Source organism: Phyllostomus discolor, chromosome 4, assembly GCF_004126475.2.
Source record: "Phyllostomus discolor isolate MPI-MPIP mPhyDis1 chromosome 4, mPhyDis1.pri.v3, whole genome shotgun sequence".
In the NCBI taxonomy this organism is placed as follows: Eukaryota; Metazoa; Chordata; class Mammalia; order Chiroptera; family Phyllostomidae; genus Phyllostomus; species Phyllostomus discolor.
Genome location: NC_040906.2, coordinates 187,524,753 through 187,544,464, shown reverse-complemented (window position 1 = coordinate 187,544,464; position 19,712 = coordinate 187,524,753). Strand labels below are relative to the sequence as shown.

The window sequence follows — 19,712 nt, the reverse complement described above, 5'->3', positions numbered from 1 at the left end:
CCAAAGGGTCACTAGTTTGATTCCCAGTCAGGGCACATTCCTAGGTTGCAGGCCAGACCCCCAGTAGGGGGCGCATGAGAGGCAACCACAAATTGATTTTCTCTCCCTTTCTCCCTCCCTTTCCATCTGTCTAAAAATAAATAAATAAAATCTTTTAAAAAAGCAATCATTATTTACTCATGAGGGCAAAAAAAAAAAAGGACAAGGAATATTGAGAATATGGTGATTCACTAATTCCATGTAAGATTGCCGATCCATTTGCCTTAAAGTTGTATATCGTCCAACACCCTTTTCCTGCCCCTACTTTCATCTTAGTCTAGACTCCTGGGCCTATCATTATAATCACTATTGTTCTGCCAGTTGCTTAGCTCCAAATCATTATTGGTGATTGTTTTTCTCTCATTCCATATCCAATAAAATACAACAAATTGTTTAAATGCCTATTATATATATGTATATATATATATATACGCACACACACACACCCCAGGTGCTCTTCTAAATCACTGGAGATAAAACAGCATGGTTCAAAACAAAATTCTTGTTCTGGAGTTTACAGTCTCATTAGGCTGCACGGGAAGCATAAACACAGGATGGGGCAAAAATAGGTTTAAAGTTATTTGTATGGAAAATAGTATAATAAATAATATTAGCATAAACTTTCGAATACAACTGCAAACCTACTTTTGCCCCACCATGTATTTACCATACATGATGACAAGTGCTATAAACAAAAATAAGGAAGGAGTGGAGAGAGAGGCTATTTACTTACATTCGGTGCTCAGAGAAAGCCTGAGGTCTCTACTGGAAGGTAAGCTCCATCAGGGCAACCACCTTCCCTGCCTTGCCCCTTATGGCTTTTCCTGGCGTTTAGAATGAAACTTGAGACACAGTAGACATTCAGTATTAGTTTAATGAAGAAATGTTATGGGACATAGAAAAAATTTATGTAGGTCAGCCGCAGGCACAGTTGATCTTAAGTTGTCATGTTACTCTAATGTATCAATAAGAATTGAAAATTGGAATATCACCTGTCATGACTTAGTGATCACTTTGCCACCTGCGGCTAGGCCAGGTCAGTATCAGTCCCATATTTGGTAAATTGGATAACACAAGCATTTCGTGAATGTACATTCTAAGTACCGTAAAGCTGCAGATCCCTGAGAATAGTGCTTAGCTTCTGCTAGCCGGATAAACACATGTTCACTCATCGATGATCAAACAATAAATGGCGACTCTTCACGGCCAGCGGGCCTGAGAGGGGGGCCCCGCTTCAGGTCTGGGGGTAGGGACGGTTTATATTTTCTGTGAATATCTGTGTGGGGCAGGAGCTCCGGATTGGGCCTGGTTCAGGGGCCCGGTTCAGGGGCCCATAATCGCTCTATAAGCCCCGACTATAGACACCGTATAGCCCACACTCTGATACTTGAAGCCGCGTCACACGCGTGCGCCTCCGTTCCCGTACTGTCGGCCCCGCCCACCAGCTGTCTATTGGTTTCTATTGGCTGCTTCGCGCCTCTTAAAGGAGAAGGAAAATCCCCAAAGTCTGTCCAAATAACAGGAAATAAACTGACGTTTTCACGCAACCAATCACAAGCAGCTATCTTCAGCCTTGTCCAATGAGATCCAGCACAGGTCAAGGCCCGCGGAGTTTGATTTTCGTCCAGGGTCGCGGAAGTAGGAAGCCACAGTCTCCTGGAGGAGCGCGACAGGTTGTGCTGCACCGGAGAAGAGGCGGCCACGCCTCGGGTGGCGTTACCCTGGCTGTGCCAGTAGCTCCAGGGCCCAGGCCCGGGTCCGTTACCACCTGTGTCCTTCCAACCGTGGCGCGCGGGCGGACACGGATCTGATCGTTCCTGAAACCGGACCAGCGCAAGTTGCGCTTCGCCACCTGAGGATTCCGAGGCAGTGTTGCCCGGACGCTTGGCTTCGGAGGAAGTGAGCAAGGTGACTATGCTGGGCCAAAGCGAGGGATAGGACCGGGCGCCAGTATCGGCCAGTTACATGCTAGTTGGCTGACTGAGTTAAGTCACGGATCTGAGGTTCATGATCCTTAAGGTGAGTAAGGAGGGGTGGGTGGTGAGGAAGAGCTACTGTTTATTTTGTTAAAGCCTTGAGTTGGTCCATACTTCCTTCTTTCCTCCCTCCCTCCCTCCCCTTCCTAACTTTCTTTCGACATTTGAGAGAGGGGAAGGGAGGGAGAAAGAGGGAGAGAAACATCAATGTGGTTGCCTCGGGAAGGCACCCCAGAGGGTCGCAACCCAGGCATTTGCCCCGACCAGGAATCAGACCCGTGACTTGTTGCTTCGCCCCCGCTCCCCACCAACGGAGCCACGCTGTCAGGGCTCCTGCCGGCTTTCAAGGGTGCGCTGAACTCGTCTCTCCCCGGAGCCCGTCCAAGGCTTTCAGGACCAGAGGGAGCTTCTCTGCTGTGTCCACCTACTGTTGATTACTATGTATTATAATCAAACATCCTATGAACTTAAAATGCAATTTAACTGATAAATTGAACTTTCCTTTACGAGACCTTCCCCACTCCCCGTTATTCTCTTTGACCTCCGTCAAAATAGTGCTGGCCAGAAGAGATTAGTTGATGGTGTAATGCGTAATGATGGAACTTCTAGTTTATTTAATACAATTTATGCGGCAGTTATTTATTTGTTAAGAGTACTGTTCTCCAAATTTTTTTTCCTGAAGGTATCAAGAAACGGATAATGTTTCCTTGAAATTCACTTCTGTGTTTGCTTCATCAATGTTTCCCATATTGAATATCTTAAGAGAGATGCTGGAATATTTCGGTGTTCCCATGGACCAGGTAAATATTTTCTTGGTGGATTTGAATGAATGGGTTGTATTTATTCCTGGGTCTCATTTTGAAAATGCCTTATATATAAACATTTAAGGTGAAATTGTTATTTCTCTTTGGGTACTACCAAGGTGAGTTTTCAATAGTTTAGCTTTGATAGTTTGACTTTGAAAAGGGATAAGATTACTAGGAATGTATTTACAGAATGGGTCAAATGCCTTCAAAAGATACAAACAAAATGTAGATGTGACCTTCATATAGTTAAATTTATTGCATGGGTATACATTTTTAAGTATACTTTATTGATTATGGTATTACAGTTGTCCCAATTTTTCTGCCTTTGTCACCCCTTCTCCCAATACTTCCCTCCAGCATCCCCCACCCTCTTAGTTCATGTCCATGGGTCGTACATATAAGTTCTTTGGCTTCTCCATTTCCTATACTATTCTTAACTTCCTGCTGTCCATTTTGTACCTACCATTTATGCTTCTCATTCCCCAATTTTCCCCAATTTTCCCCTGCCCCCTTCCTGCTGATAACCCTCCACAGGATCTCCATTTCTGTGATTCCTGTTCTAGTTGTTTGCTTAGTTTCTTTTTCTTTTTGTTTTTTTTTTAAGATTCATGTGTTGATGGTTGTGAGTTTATTGTCATTTTACTGTTCATAGTTTTGATTTTCTTTTTCTTAGATAAGTCCCTTTAACATTTTGTATAATAAGGGCTTGGTGGTGATGAACTCCTTTAACTTTACCTTGCCTGGGAAGTACCTTATCTGCCCTTCCATTCTAAATGATAGCTTTGCCAGATAGAGTAATCTTGGATGTAGGTCCTTGCTTTTCATCACTTTCAATATTTCTTGCCAGCCCCTTCTTGCCTGCAAAGTTTCTTTTGAGGAATCAGATGACAGTCTTATGAAAACTCCTTTGTAGGTAACTCTCCTTTTTTCTCTAGCCACTTTTAGGATTTTCTCTTTGTCTTTAATCTTGGGTAATGTAATTATGATGTGCCTTTGTGTGTTCCTCTTTGGGTCTAACTTCTTTGGGACTCTCTGGGCATCCTGGACTTCCTAGAAGTCTATTTCCTTCTCCAGATTGGGGAAGTTCTCCTTCATTATTTGTTAAAATAAATTCTCAATTTTTTGCTTTACCTCTTTTCCTTCTGGCATCCCTATGATTTGGATGTTGGAACTTTTGAAGATGTCCTAGAGTCTCATTCTCTCCTTGTCTTTTTGAATTTACATGTTTTCATTCTTACTGGTTGGCCGTTTATTTCTTCCTTATATTCCAAATATTTGATTTTAACCCCGATTTCCTTCCCTTCACTGTTGGTTTCCTGTGGATTTTTCTTTATTTCACTTAGTCTAGCCTTCATTTCTTTCCTTATGCATTTACCATACTCAGTGAGTTCTCTGACATCCTTATTACCAGTTTTTGAACTCTGCATCTGACAGGTTGGCTATCTCCATTTTGCTTAGTTCATTTTCCGGAGGGTTTTTTTTTTTTTTTTTTTTTTTTTTTTTTAAGATTTTATTTATCTATCTCTAGAGAGAGAAGGGAAGGAGAAAGAGGGAGAGAAACAACAATGTGTGGCTGCCCCCCATGCGTCCCCCACTGGGGACCTGGCCTGCAATCCAGGCATGTGCCCTGACTGGGAATTGAACCTGCGACCCTTTAGTCTGCAGGCTGTCACTCAGTCCACTGAGTCATACCAGCCAGGGCCTTTTTCAAGCGTTTTGATCTGTTCTTTCATTTGGGCCATGATTCTTTGTCTCCTCAATTTGGCAACCTCCCTGTGTTTGTGTGTATTAGGTAGAGCTGCTTTGACTTCCTGTCTTGGCACATCTGTCACATTGTAAGGGTAGGAGCCTGAGGTATTTGCCAGGGTAGGAGAACACTCTTTGCCACTTTTTAACACTGTATGTGGGGGAGGGGTCAGAGAGGGAACAATGCTGCTTGCTCTGCTCTTGCTGGGTTTCTAGTCACTTTCCCCACTTGCAGTATGTGACTGGTACTCTTCACCTGCTGCCCTGGTGCCAAATCCCAGAGTGGGTGGATTTGCTTAACCTTGGGGGTCCTTCAAACAGACTCTCCTGAGAGACCCACAGTTTCTTCTGCTGCCCCAATGCCCACTGGTTTTTACAGCCAGAAGTTATGAGGCTTTATTTTCCTGGTGCTGGGAACATGGGTTGTGCGCTCTTGCTTGGGGCTGGGATCACTGGCTCCCAGGTGTTGCTCCCGATTTTTATCCACCACACTTGAATGTGGGACCGCCCCATCTGCTCACCACAGCCTGGCTGCCATACTGCATCCTTTCTGCTCCTTTTCCCTGTCTCTGCCCCTCTTACCTGTCTGGATCAGTATTTCTTCTTTAAATCCTTGGTTGTTGGCTTCCATACAGTTTGATTTTCTGGCAGGTCTGATTGGTTTTTGTTTTGAGGAGCTAGCTTGAATAGCAAAATAAGGTGAGCCAGGGTTACTGTTAGAATATAGAAGTACAGGTATCCTGCAGATAATGGGATGCATGGTTCTAGAATGTAGGAAAGAAAATACTTGATTCAAATTTGGAGTTATCTGTGTTCTGGGATTTGAACCCATGGATTTCTGTAGGAGAGTGGCAGCCATATTATAGTAGTTTGATATTTGTCTGAGGGAGGGAGGTGGCACCAGCAATATTTTGAAAAGCTCGTGAAAAGGAACTGGGAGAGACCATCAACTTGAAAGGGCAGCAGAAATGAATTTCTTTTTTTAAAAAAGATTTTATTTATTTGTTTTTAGAGAGAGGGGAAAGGAGGGAGAAAGAGAAGGAGAGAAACATCAATGTGTGGTTACCTCTCGTGCACCCCCTACTGGGTACCTGGCCCACAACCCAGGCATGTGCCCTGACTGGGAATCGAACCAGCAACCCTTTGGTTTGTAGGCCAAACCAAAGTTAGTAAAGTTAGTAATGTTAAAAGGAGAGTCCTAGACCAGGAATAGAAGAAGGAGGTGCAATCGTGAAAATGATGAAGATGGCCAATGGCAATGAGGGAATGAGAGTGTTGGAAGGGCAGGGGTTTGTCAGCATGGAATTACACAGCAAGAGATGAAGGTAAACCAAGAACAGGGTGACTGTTTATGTGCAGCACAGAGCTCTCACTGCAGTGGAGCCTCTGGGCCCGCGGCTCTTGGCAAGGGTGCTCAGCTGAGCAGCAGGGACGCTGTATTTATGATTGCTCAGCCTGGCCGAGGTTCCAGTGTTGACAGGTCTGGGTTCTATATACTGTAGGCTGCACTGTTCGGTGTGGTAGCCACTAGCCAGGTATCACCTTTACTTACGTGAAATGTCTGAATTGAGATCTGCTATAGGTATAAGATACATTCTTTTTAAAACAGACTTTGCGTATACTTTCTATATCTTCTTTTAAACAATAAGTGTAATTGCATCTTTTACATCTGTATTTTAAAATAGATATATAAACATGGTTAATAGAGTACTTTTTAAAACAATGCTTTATGTTTAAATAGGTTTTGCAGATTTGGGGAAATAAAGGCTATGGATCGGCTCGGAGTATCGTTCGTGTTATTGGGAGAATTCTTCCTTTGGAACCTTGCCGCAGGCCTGACTTTGAGGTGAGCCGGTCACCATGCACTGTTTAGTCACTGTGTATGGGAGTGTCCCATAGGTGCTCCTAGGGGTAGAGGGTAGAACACACGAAGAAATATTTCCTGCAGAAAACCTTATCCCTGGAAACAGTTTGTTTCACGTATGTTTTTGTATTTACTTCTTTAAGTAATTATATTCAAAGATGGGCAGATGCAAAGCAATGCCTGAGTAACTTTTTATTCTTCTCCTAGTCTGTGATTTATGATAGATGACTTCAACTGGGGGACAGAATGTTGGCACACATTTAGACTTTAGAATAATATTGTCTTCAGTATTGTTTCTTGCTAATGGGTGCATGGCTTTCTATTGAAGATCCCTTTCCTTTTTCCCTCTTGGGTTTTTAACTTACTTAGCTTCCCTAGCATGTGTGTTCCCCACTCCCTGCAGAGCTCTGACTTTCTGTTTCCTTTTTTCCTTCAGCTGATCCCACTCTTGAACTCTGTAGACTCTGGCAACTGTGGATCCGTAGTTCCATCTTTCGCTGATATTTTGTGTGTGGCGAATGATGAAGAAGCCAGTTATCTTAGATTTCGGTAATTTTATATATTTATCTTGGAAAGTTGGGTCTGGGCTATAATCGGAATTCTTGGATGTGCCAAAGTTTGTTCAGACACATTGAGCCTTTTGTGTTGTCTCTGTACTGCGCTGTGTCCCACTAATATTTTCCTAATAAGATAACTGCCTGTTCCTCACTTTTAGCCAGTTTTTCTTTCTTTTCTCTTTTCTTTTTCCACGTGTCCAAGGCATGAACCAGGCATGGGCACAGAGCAAAAGCCAACCTGGGATAAACAAGGAGTTACTTTGTCCCTGGCTGATATGAGACAAGCACCACCACGCCAGGTGCCACTCTACCCAGATCAGGGACAGCCGGTTTTTCTTAATGAGCATTTGAACCTAACACAGGCCTGGGAAGGAATGATACTAAAATGCTATCAGAACCACTCTGTTTATATTTCTGAGAAAGCTATTTCCTATAGTAGATACTAGATTCATACTAGATTTGTTTTACTTTATGTATCTATTCAAAACGTATATAGTTCTTACAGGCAATGATATTAAACATATTTCAAAATTCGAATGTATTTCTCCTAGGGGGTACTAACTTATGTGTTAGTATATTTCAGATACAGGCTATAAGCTCAATCAGCGTTAATTAATCAAATATGATAGCTAAATTTTTTTACATGTCAAACTGGTTTATCAATTTTCAAAAAGTTAAAACACCATAAATTTACCCTTAACATTATGATGAATATAAGGCCTTTCAGTAGTGTATATTCAGAATATGTAGAATTTCTAAGTAAACCAAATTTATGTCTAAATAAATAAACTTGCAGTGTGTTTAAAAAAGTGAGTAGGCAGAGCAGTTACAAGATAATTATTTTTACTTTACAATCTGAATGAAAGGCTGCTCCTTCATTTACTGAGTACTTATCGGTCACCTGTTGTTAAAGGCTGCATTCTGTCCTACACATTGAGAATACGAAGTTACATAAGATGCTGTGCTTGTCCTCAGCAGGTCCAGGGGTAAATCACAGGGTAAAGAGAGCTGCTCTGGATTTTGTTTTGGTGTCTTTATTCCTCTTTGACTGAAATAATTGATTTCTCTTGGAAAATTTCCCCCTCCCTTCTTCCTCCTCCTCTCCCTCCTCGCCCCTCCTCCTCTTCTTTTTCTTTTCTCTCTCCCTCTGCCTCTTTTTCCCTCTCTCCTTTTCCATCTCCCTCACTCTCTCCCTCTCCCCATTTCTCCCCTCCTTTTCACCCACAGAAATGGAATATGGAAAAATGAGGAAGAAGAGAAAAGTGAATTTTTCCATCCTTTGCAATTAGTTTGGGATCCACTGTCACCTGCTCCAAGACATAACAAACCAATGGAAAATTCTCAGCCTGTAAGTGAAGCTGCGATTAAAAAAATAGCCGCCCTTGAAAACGAACTAACTTTTCTTCGCTCTCAGATTGCTGCAATTGTGGAAATGCAGCAACCGAAAAACAGTACAAATTCTGGTAAGTAACACATTGGATTTTTGTTTCAGTTAGATGATACCTGCCTAGTATTTAAGTCAGTGCAGTTCTGAATAATGATGCTTGCTGTTTATGTGTCGTGTGAATGACATGAAATATAAAAAGATGTTGGATATATAAAATTTTTAGGTCTGATGTTTATTTAAACACAGTATTGAGGGAGGTAATTTATGTTTAAAGAAGAGCTAAATACAGTGCAGACAATTGTAGTTTTGTCTGAAAAGCTTGTTTCCTAAGTAAACTTTTCTAACTCCTCAGAAAAGTAGTGGAAATTTAAGAGGAAGAATGCATTAATTTGAAAGAAAAGCATAGGTTTGAGGTTTCATATATTTGTAGTTTGAAGTTATTGTTCCTGTTCTTCCACCAAGTTGGGTGAATAATGCTCTCCAGATCCCTTCCTAAATTTTTAGAGACATAACTTGCTTTAACCTATAGATATACACACATAATGTATGTGTACACACACACATAGTTCATATAAACACAATATATGTAAATTATATACTATAAATATATAATACACAAATATATAAATAATATATAGATATATAATGTGTAATAATAAAAATGAGATACAAATACACATTTTTTTAGCAGCCTTGTGACACACAGCCTTTTAGGAGCAAATCTGTCGTGAAACAGTTAGCTGCAGTAGTCCCTGCCGTGGGGAATGCGGTCCAACGCCCCCCGTGGGTGCCTGCAACCACGGATAGCACTGACCCATAGATACGATGCTTCTCCTATACAGATGTACCTTTTCACTTAAAGAAAGCACTTCATAGCTCCTCTTTGCCCTAGCTAAATTGCCAGCATCATTACTGTTTCACCTTGGGGCCATTATTAAGTAAATGAAGGGTTACTTGAACACAATCACTGTGACGCTGCTACGGTCAGTCCGATCACCCAGACAGCCCCTAAATGCTGATGGGTGGGGTGATGGTTCTTGTCCTGGGTGGGGTGGGGTGGGACAACTTGGGATTTCATCTTGCTTCTCTCAAAGGCATGCAATTTAAAACTTACGAACTGTTTATTTCTGGAATTTCCATTTTATATTTTTGGTCTGGGGCTGACTGCGGGTAAGTGAAAGCATGGAATGGGAAACCATGGATAAGGGGGGACTGCTGCCCTCTCCACTCATCTTTAGGCTGTTGCCTAAAAAATACTTGCTTAGATGTTACTACGATGCTCTCGTAGAGTGTAGCATTTTGAGTGTTTCTAACTACAAGTTATTGATCGTGTTTTAGCTCTTTCAAATAGAGGATGAAAGTTAGATTGCATGTGAATTACTGAAAAAGCACTTTTTATTTTCTCTTTAAAATGTTTCTCCTCCTTCCCACTTTTAAGGGCTTACACAGAGAATCCTAACTGGATTAAAAGTAAATTTCCTATTGACTCATTAAAATTACTAAGCAGATGGGATTGCTTCTCTTTCCTGGCCACATTATTTTAGTAGCATTACAGAAATTGTTTCTGATTTGGTTTTAATTAGTGTTAAGGAGACTTTTGCATGGTTTTTCAACAGACTACTCTGTTTTTAGGCTCCTTTGCCTCTACTGACGGGCCTGGTGGTTTGGGACAAGTGCCGTCATCGGGGACTGCTCACCTGAGTGTCCAACCAGATCCATTTTCAAGTTCAGTGCTTCCCGCTCCTCCTCCTCCACCCCCACTGCCTCCTCAGTTTTCTCCTCTCCAGCCTCCACGTTCTCCTGTGCAGCCAGGATATCCTACAACTTGTGACTCAGCTAATTCAGCAACTGAAATGAAAAAACAGCACCCAGGTGCTAGTAAGGCCGGCTACAGTCGTCATTCCAAACCCCAGAAAAACAAAGATGTTCCAAACATGTTGGATGTCCTTAAAGATATGAATAAGATCAAACTTCGTGCTATTGAACGGTATGTTGTCATAATCTGAGAAATGAACCAAAATTTTATATTCGTCAAAGTAAACATATACCCATTTTCTCTTCCCAAATGCCCTTCCCAGAGAATCATTTTCAGTTTTTGACTCTTCTTCTAGTATATTATCTCCGTATTTTTGAAACAACATACTTCTTTTGCTATTTATTGATATTTTAATTATATTTGCTTCCTGCTATTTAAAGATTAGGAATACATGCTCACAAGACAGTCTACCCTCTCACACACAGGTACACGTATACTTACTGTATCTTCCCGATAGTGTTAAATCACAGTCCTTAATGTGCATTCTTACAACAGTATACATTTACAGGTAAGCCATTTTATATGCTTATATATGATTATATTTTATTGAAAGATTTTATCTTTTATTGGAGTTAATTGCCTCTCTGAGGTCCTTTCTTTTTGTTTAGATTCCCCTTCCGGAGCCCTCTGTCTGTCCTCTCGCAGCACCTGCTGCTCTCTAGCTGCCGCACTGCTGTCTTTCTGAGGGCTCCCTTCACTGGCATCCTGGGCGTTCTCTCACCCTCTTTCCTGTGTGGTGGCACCCATTTTGTGGGTGTCATATTTTTCTGTAGCTTCCTGAGAAAGAATAGACCAGGTAAATTATTTTAAGATCTTGCAATCTGCAAGTGTTGTTATTTGATTCTCACACTTAATTGGTATAATTGGCAGACAAATCATTTTCTCAGAAATTTGAAGATATCATTCCATTGATTACTTGCTCCCAGTTCTGTTGAGAAGTTAATGCCATTCTGAATCCTGGTATGAGATCTGCTTTTTTATTCCTGAGGCATTTAAGATATTCTCTTTAGTCCTGGTATTCTGAACTTTCACGATAACGTGCCCTGGAATGTCCTTTCTTATTCATTACACTGGGCACCTGTGGACTCAGTCTAGCATGTTAGATTCCTCATTTTTGGAAATCTCTTATAGCTATTTCTCTGCTAATATTCTCCCATTCTTTTCTTGGGACTCCATTAGAAATTTGATGGCAGAATTATTCTGCTTCATATCTTTTCCTTTACTATTTTCCTTTCCTTTACTTTTTTATCATACTTCTTAAGAAAAATTCTTTAATTGACCTTTCAGCTCTTCTATTGGACTTTTACCTGCTGTCATATTTTTAATTTGTACGAGCCATTTCCTTTTCTGTCAGTGCTCCTTTCTTTTCTGTGTCTTCCTCCTTTTGTTTGTCTTACTCCACTGAAGATACTAACTATGGTTGTAAGTTGTAAGGTCTTTGCTCTTGAATCATCTCTGTTCCTGAGTTCCATTTTTCCACTTGTCAATTTTGGTTTCTTGCTCTAGTTTTGGAGCCTTAAGTATCTGGTGATTGTTGGCTCTACATCCATAGTGAACAGAGAGACGACGAAAAGCTAACTGAAGGTACTTTGTGTGAGGCGGACTGTCAACTGGGGGGCGTCATAATTCAGTGAATGAGCGGAGGGCCTGGCCGTTTTGTTGGCCAGACCCCATGTTTCGGTAGCTGTTTGTCCTTTCTTTTGGGCTAGAGTGTCTTTCTAGAAGGTTCTTCAGTCTCCTTCTTGGTCGGGAGAGATGGGAAGTACACAGGGAGTGCAAGCCAGGTGGTTGAGAGCTGAGCAGGGAAAGAGAACAAGGAAGCAGCTTACCATTCAGTTTGTAGACTGTTAATCCTTTTGGGATGGCAGCTCACCCCCCACTCTTCATTTCCAGCAGCCTTCCAGCATTTAACACTTCATTGCAATTCTTATTTACTCTCTCACCTGGTAATCTTTTATCTTTTGGGGTATACATGACTTTTGTGTCTGCTCTCCTTTTGGTGGGATTTCACAGAGGTCTGGCGTGCTCACCTGGAAATCCCTCAGTGAGGTGTCTGATGAAAAAAATGAATGTATTTTCTATATCACAGTGTTAGGGCAGAGAAGTCATTTCATTCTGAACGAGGTTATGACTTGATCCTTGTATGAGACAGCTAGTACAGAGAAAAGCTCTCCTGTCTGCGTGTACATGCTTGATGCCAACCAGATCACCTGCCGGTGTCCCTGGGCCCAGTCGGCGTGAGACGGCGACTGTGAACATCACTGGGGAAACCATGGGAGGCCAGGAGACTACCTTCCAGCCCCTTCCTCTCAGGTTTCCACTACTAACCTTGTAAGTAGGACACATTACTGCGAAATCGGAGGAGACTTCCCACGTCTGGACCTTGACAGACGTGCTGCCCGTGTTCCCTGCCTTCCAGCCCGTTTCTGTGGGGAAGTGTGCTTGTTCATGCCGGGCTCTCCTTGTGGTCGCCGGTTCCCCTTCTCTTCTCAAGGGTTTCACTTGAGATTCCTTCCGTCTTCTGCGTTACCGAGTTTTTCTTCTTTAATTTATTCTTCTCCTGCCCTGAGCATTTCTGTCTTCGAAATACATGTACCCTGTTATTACTTTTCCTGTTCCCCTTTCTGGTACAAGTTCTTGGTACCATCTGTAGTGTGTTTCTATTTCTCACTGCCTTCCTCCAACCACTGTAACATGGTGTCTGTTCCCATCGCTCCAGGGAAAGCTGCTTTTGTTCAGGCCACCAGTGACTCCTTGTCGCCACCTTCAGTGGTCAGGTCTTACTGCGCCTCTTGCCCTCTTGGCGGCATTTAATACAGTTGGTGGTTCCCTCCACCTTACAACACTCTTTACTCGGCTTCAAGGGAATCGGACTCGGTTTTCCCCTTATCTTACCATTCACTCCTTACTCCCTTGCTTACTCTGCCTCTGAGCTTGGTCTCTAAATGTTGGCGTGTCTAAGGCTCAGACCTCAGCCCCCTTCTCTTCTCCATCCACACTGTTCATTTTCTTTGGTCATCCATCTGGTCCTGTAGCTTTGCACACCGGCTGTGTGCAGGTGAGTCACATTTACTTTTCTGTCCCTGAGCTCTCCTCTGAGCCCCACGCCTTCATGGCAGGGCGCCTCCATGACATCTTCCTTGTCTGTCTCACAGGTCTCTCAGGCTTCACATGTCCAGAGCAGAGCTCTCTCTTCCTATCTGCTCCCTTCCCTCACCTCGAAAACCTGTTCTCCCCAGAGTCTTTTGCGTATCAGTAAATGTCAGCACCATCACCCAGTTGCTCAGTCCGAACATCTAGGAATCCCTTGTTTTTTCTCTTCCTTTTTGTCCCATATTTTTTTCATCAGCGTGTAACTCGAATTTGTGTGCCCTCGTGATCCAACCGCCACCCCCCTTCTAAGCCACCGGTGATCTCATCTAGTCTGGACTGATACAGTGGCCTCCTCACTGGTCCCTCTGTTTTCATTCTTACCTCCTTCTCTCTGTATAGTAACCAGAGTGATCCTTTAAAAATTGAAGTCAGATCATGCCATTCCCTGTTTAAAACCTCTGGTGATTTTCCATATGCCTAGGATAAAATACAGACACTTTGCTGTGGCCTGTAAGACCCTCCAGGATTTAGCCCTTCTCTCTCTGACCTCACGTCTTGCTTCCCACACTAACTGCACGCCAACAATTTCTGGTTTTGCATTTGTTTTCTCACACATGCCAAGCTCCTTCCTGATGCATGCACCGATGTTCACACTAAACTGACCCCTGGTCATTTCCTTAAAGAGGATGTCATGTCATTAGAGAGGCTTTTCCTGCTCATCCTATCTACAGTGCTTTCGTCCTGGTCATTGTCACAGTACCCTATTTTATTTTATTCGTGGCATTTACTGCACTTGCTTACTGGTGCATCGGTCACCTGCCACCAGAATGTTCCAGGGGCGCAGGATCCTGTTCTACCCTCAAAGTGTAAAATGGAAACTGGGGTAATAGTAGGGATTAAGTGAAGATTGAGTGAACAATTAGCCTAATAGTTTTTTTAATAAACTCTATACTCCTTTTAAAAGTTCTTAAATATTAAAAAGAAAATTCCACTGCAGAAATAGGTGATTTAAAATAAAGATCTTCAGCACAGAGATAGTTGATAAATCCTAGGTCACAATAAGGTTGTGGTAGAGCCTGCCTGGTTTCTTGGTCTTCTGACTCCCGTTTCACTCATGGCAAAAAATTCCATCTCGAAGACTAATTAGATTGTGATACATTATGCTTCTATTTCTGCTATGTTTGTTAACAAGGAGCTTAAATTACACAAAATTTTAACTTATATAATTAAAAAATATAGGTCACCTGGAGGCAGACCCATTCATAAGAGGAAGAGACACAGTTCACAGTGGGACCCAGTGGCTGTAATATCCCAGGCACTCAAGCAGAAATTTGCATTCCAAGAAGATGATTCCTTTGACAAAGAAAACAGATCTTGGGAGCCTTCTCCATTTTCAAGTCCAGAAACATCAAGGGTGAGCTCTAATAATGTAAAGATAATTTTTTAGTTTTTCTAAAGTATATTATTGGGTTGGCCAAAAAGTTCATTCGGCTTTTTCTGTAAGCTGGCTCTAGTAGCTCTTAGTTGTCTTTAACTTCATTTGAAACAATTTTGTTAGATTGTATTGTGACAGCTGTCATATCACTTTAAAAAAACAACATCAAAATTGGTGAATTTTTGTGTGGCCATTTTAATATTGAAGATGGGAGAAAATAAGCAACATTTTTGGCATTTAATGCTTTATTATTTCAAAAAGGTAAAAATGTAACTGAAACACAAAGAGATTTGTGCGGTGTACAGAGAAGGTGCTGTGACTGATCGAACGTATCCAAAGTGGTTTGTGAAGTTTCATGCTGGACACTTCTCGCTGGACAGTGGTCCACGGTAAGGTAGACCAGTTGAAGTTGATAGTGATAAAATCGAGACATTAATTGGGAACAATCAACTTTATACCTTGTGGGAGATAGACAGCATACTCAAAATATCCAAATCAATAAAGTTATTGGTGAAAATGAAAAATGTGTCTTTTGTTTTACAGAAAAAAATGGAATGAACTTTTTGGCCAACTCAGTATTTATGATATATCTTTGCCTGAAAGCTTTCTTAAAGTAATTATTTATGCAGAATGAGCTATACATTTATGTATATTAATGTATACATTTACATTTATTAACTTTTCTGTGCTCATTTTAGCTTTTAGCCTTCTATGAAGTTTTTTGAAATAAAACACTTGGCTTGGAAAATACTGTGCATGAGTTTATAATGGCTCACCCAGGACAGGCATTTGCGGATGTCACTGTCAGCACCACTCACTGGGTCTCTGGAACTTGCAGGGGACCAGCACCAGGTGGTGCGGTAGCTTCACGCTGACCATACCTGTGAATGCTCCATCGTTTTTCAGGCAGATACAGACTTTGGATCAGGATGGTAACTGCCCTTTTAAAAACGCATATTGGATCATAATTACCTTCCGTGACAATGCCTGCTTAAAAGGACATCCACTATATTTCAAAGACTTGATCCTTAAGATAGCTCCTTACCTGAAGTCTCTTTTTAAAATTTAGGCATAATTCTAATTCGGGAGCGTTTTTCCCATCTCCTAATGGAGCTGAGATGGGAGCGAGGGGACTGTGGGAGAGGGAAGAGTCTGAAGTGGGGCGATTGCATTCAGGAGAGGTAGCCATCAGTAGGGGAGGGGGTGGAAGACTAAGGGGCAGGTAGCAGCTCAGAGCACAGCAGAGTGGGGGAAATTGTCCTGCCCACGTTCTAGCGTGAGTCGTCTCCAAGCAACTGGTGTGGGTGCGTACCATATCTGATGTTTATCATGTTGCCTCAGAAATGTATGACCTTAACTCTAAGAAGACAAAAGTATATAGTTTAGAACTATTATGATGAAAAGGCAAAGGTGCCTAAGCATAAATGCTTAACAGTTGTGTAGATACTTAGGACTTGCAGAGTGCTATTTTACTCATTTGATCTTCACAGCAATACCCTAAAATAAATACACAGAAAACCTCCTGGCCAGTGTTACCTGACCGTGCTTAAGTAATCTGCTCTTACCCCCACATCTGATTGGCAGAACAGTGACTAGAACTTGGTTTATTAAAATTATAGGATGTTTGAAATCTTTCATTACCTCAGAAATTCACCTGGGTAACTGAATATCCTGAATGTACTATCCCCAGTGGTAGTGGGACGGTGAGGTATTTACAGAGTTGTCTCGTGCTGTTCCCTGCTCTTAGCGTCTTCTCTCCAGTCAACGACAAGCATTTTAGAGAAAGAATGTCTTTTTTTTTGTCTACTTTCAGGCACAGTGCCTGACATATAGCCCACTCTTAAATTTTATTGTTGAATGAATTAAACCTCAAGGGATCATTTGGTGCTTGTGTTTCCATTTTTTCTTACATTAGAATAATTTCTGTGTTAAATATTTGCTTTATTTCAGTTTTGACATCACATTTTTACGGCTGGAAGGACAGTGAACTAAAGGAAGAACTGGCAAACGCAGAAGGTGTTGTGCCCAAGGTGTGGACGGCACCAGCTGTGTCCACACTCTCCAGGGAGGGTCCCAGAGATGTGCCGGCGTGGGTCTCACGACGCGCCCCTCTTCTGCTGGTGAACTCAGTGAAGCCTGTACACCAGGGTGTATTGGTGCAGAGCTTAGAAAAGTCCTGACTCTTATAAAAAAACATATGTATATATTTATTCTCACCCTAGGACACGCTTATTGATTTTAGAGAGGGGGAGAAAGAGGCAGAAAAACAATGGACGTGGGAGAGAGACATCAGTCAATTGCTCCTCATACACACCCCAACTGGGCACCACAAACTCGGAAGCTGGGTGTGTGCTCTGACCTGGAATCAAACCCGCCGCCTTTCTGTGTGTAGGACAACCCTCCAGCCCACTGAGCCTCCCTGGCCAGGGGTGAAAAATCTTGACTGTTAAAAATATCCATCTCTGGTTTTGGAGGATGTAGCAGTTAACTGGTTGCTGGGGATAGATAGGTATTTTAATTTTTGTCATGTATGTTAATGTTATTAATGGCCGAATTCACACTTTGAATGATTTCCCGAGAGCTAAATAGTAAATGACTGTGTTTCTCATCGTTAGCAGTGGAGTCTCACCATAAGGTAACAGAAACCATTTTAATGGATTAAGAAATTAATGTAAGCTAAGTTTATATGGTACTACTCAGCAAATGATAGTATGAGTTTTTTAAAAACAGTTTCTTAAAGCAGTTATGATATCCTAATTTAAGAGCCTTCATTTCTTTTAAAAATGGGTAGTGATCTGGTTTACTGAGCCTGCAAGACCTTGGAGATGTTGAAAGAATATAATTTTTTCATTAAGACAGTCATAGCTTGAGTCCTAAAAATTCTTTCTGAAGGTGATAAAAATTATTCTTAGAAGCTGATTTGATAAATACTAGTATTTAAAGGATCTCCTTCCTAAGTTTTGCCTATACTTGCTGTGTAAATATGTATGCCTGCTATTTTATTTCCTTTGTTCCTTATTACAATTACACTGTTTCTTTGTAAATAAAGTGTAAAAATACATGTTTTGTAATTTGATTGTATTTTATAGCAATTCAAATGCACTTTTTCCTTCTTATTACTTCATTTATAAAGTCTGAACTTTTTTTTTTTTAAGATTTTATTTATTTTAGACAGAGGGAGAAAGAGAGGGAGAGAAACATCAGTGTGCAGTTAGTTGCTCTCACACGTCCCCCACCAGGGGCCTGATCTGGCCTGCAACCCGGGCATGTGCCCCAACCAGGAACTGAACCATTGACCATTGGTTTTCAGGTTGGCACTCAAGTGAATGAGCCACACCAGCCAGGGCAGTCTGAACTTTTTTTTTTTTTTGAGAGTTCTGTAGGTAGTGTCTTGGGTAATACAAATAAAATCTAAGTTTGGAGTAGCTATTTGGTCTTTCTGCCCATTTACTAGTGTGATGTGGAAATTTACATGTGTCCCTGGCCCCTCCAGCCTGTGCACCAGCTGGGGCCGCGGTTCCATTCAAATGGCCCCAGCACCCATCCTCTTGCCAAGCTCTCCCTTCAGAAAAGCCCGGCCTTCCCATGGTGGTCTTGTGGCTGTGGCAGGGAGTTGATGGCTTAGCTCTCCCTCTGCAGCCCCTTTCTCCCTGGCCTCCTTCTAGCTAGAGGTGGCCAGGCAGCAGCTATCTTACGACCATAAGGAACAGGCTTCAGATTACAGAGATGTGAACCCTGATATCGCTGAGCTGTTGAAACAACACCAGCAAGAGCTATCTTCAATTTTTTGTGACATGAGAAAGAGTAACAAGAAAAATGTGCCTTGTGGGTTTTCTGTTAATTGCAGCCAAAAGCAGTGGTAATGATACAGCAGGTACAGCAGTGTAGCTCTGATGCCCGCCTGCTCTTCCTTCTGTGTCCTTTGTGACTGTTCTGTCCCTCCTATACATGTCCCCACTCTGCCTTTTGTCCTCTTCCATTGTCCTTGTAATTAGAGCTTTCCCCCCAAAATAACTGCTTTTTTTATCTCCCAAGGTAGCTTGCATTTTCAGTTTTATAGTTTGCCTATTCAAAAATGTATAATAAGCAACCTAAATGCCCATCAGTAAATGAATGGATCAAAAAACTGTGGTACATTTACACAATGAAATTCCACACAGCAGAGAGAAAGAAATAGCTCCTACCATTTGCGACAGCATGGATGCAGCTGGAGAGCATTACGCTAAATGAAGTGAGCCAGGCAGTGAAAGACAAATACCACATGATCTCACCTTTAACTGGAACATAATCAACAAAAGAAAAAAGCAAAATATAACCAGAGATACAGAAATTAAGAACAATTTGACTAACCAGAGGGGAGGTGGGAGGGAATAATGATGGGAAGGGTTTTCAGGAACTACTATGAGGGACACATGGACAAAAATGTGGCGGGGTGAGGGGGTGGAAGCAAGGGAGGGAGGTGGGTTTGGCTGGGGTGGGGCGGGAAGTGGTTGGGAGAAAACAGACAACTGTAATTAAACAACAATAAAATAATTATTAAAAAATTTAAAAAATAAAAAATGTATAATGAACAACCCTTCCCAACACCCAGCAGATATTTTTGAAGATACCGCCCTCTGCCAAGTAAAGTGTGTTTCCTGACAGTGCTCAGGTTGACTTTTTATGGGAGAAGGAGCCTTTTCTGTTCTACTTCTGAATGAATTTCCTGCTCGTGCAAAAGCCCATTTTAACACCGTGATGCCAACAGCACTGAGCTGACCACGGGCTCCCCTCTGTTGAGAAGTATGACCTGGACACGGGAGCACAGGCCTTGAAATTTCTGAATGGCCCAAACTTGGGTGATGCATGTTTGCTGCCGAGTTCCTCAGCATTAGGGATTCAGGGAGGCCTTCACTGTAAACCTGTATGCAAATTAGCCAATACCTCATTATTTATAAAGTCATATTTGATTGCTCTTTAAACCTATCTAACTATACTATGAATGCTGAAATGG

General features: G+C 41.9%; 1 protein-coding gene and 1 non-coding gene across 4 annotated transcripts; one reads left to right on the top strand and one right to left on the bottom strand.

Annotated features, from left to right (window-relative positions):
• Positions 1–1,592: 1,592 nt before the first annotated feature.
• On the top strand, positions 1,593–17,783 carry MTFR2 (mitochondrial fission regulator 2). 3 transcript variants are annotated; one of them, XM_036024760.1, is made up of 8 exons: positions 1,593–1,947; positions 2,698–2,815; positions 6,309–6,413; positions 6,868–6,980; positions 8,216–8,451; positions 10,008–10,362; positions 14,524–14,718; positions 16,671–16,905. In XM_036024760.1, exons 2-8 carry the CDS (start codon positions 2,753–2,755, stop codon positions 16,897–16,899), a joined length of 1,296 nt encoding a protein of 431 aa, XP_035880653.1. In that variant the 5' UTR covers positions 1,593–1,947; positions 2,698–2,752; the 3' UTR covers positions 16,900–16,905. The 3 variants fall into 3 exon arrangements, with proteins under 3 accessions (XP_035880653.1, XP_035880652.1, XP_035880650.1); XM_036024759.1 differs by having other exon boundaries at positions 1,599–1,947; positions 14,524–14,698; positions 16,670–17,783; XM_036024757.1 differs by having other exon boundaries at positions 1,599–1,947; positions 8,210–8,451; positions 14,524–14,698; positions 16,670–16,905.
• Positions 7,178–7,313, bottom strand: LOC114495879. Its single transcript, XR_003684542.1, has one exon. It is a non-coding gene; the product is annotated as a small nucleolar RNA SNORA48 (small nucleolar RNA).
• Positions 17,784–19,712: the final 1,929 nt, after the last annotated feature.

What these genes read in the sequence shown, in the direction of transcription:
- MTFR2 (XM_036024760.1), top strand. Translation starts at nt 2,753, where the DNA reads ATGTTTCCCATATTGAATATCTTAAGAGAGATGCTGGAATATTTCGGT. An exon ending in TCGGTGTTCCCATGGACCAG is followed by an intron (nt 2,816 to 6,308) that starts GTAAATATTTTC and finishes ATGTTTAAATAG; the next exon opens with GTTTTGCAGATTTGGGGAAA. An exon ending in GTGAGCTCTAATAATGTAAA is followed by an intron (nt 14,719 to 16,670) that starts GATAATTTTTTA and finishes CTTTATTTCAGT; the next exon opens with TTTGACATCACATTTTTACG.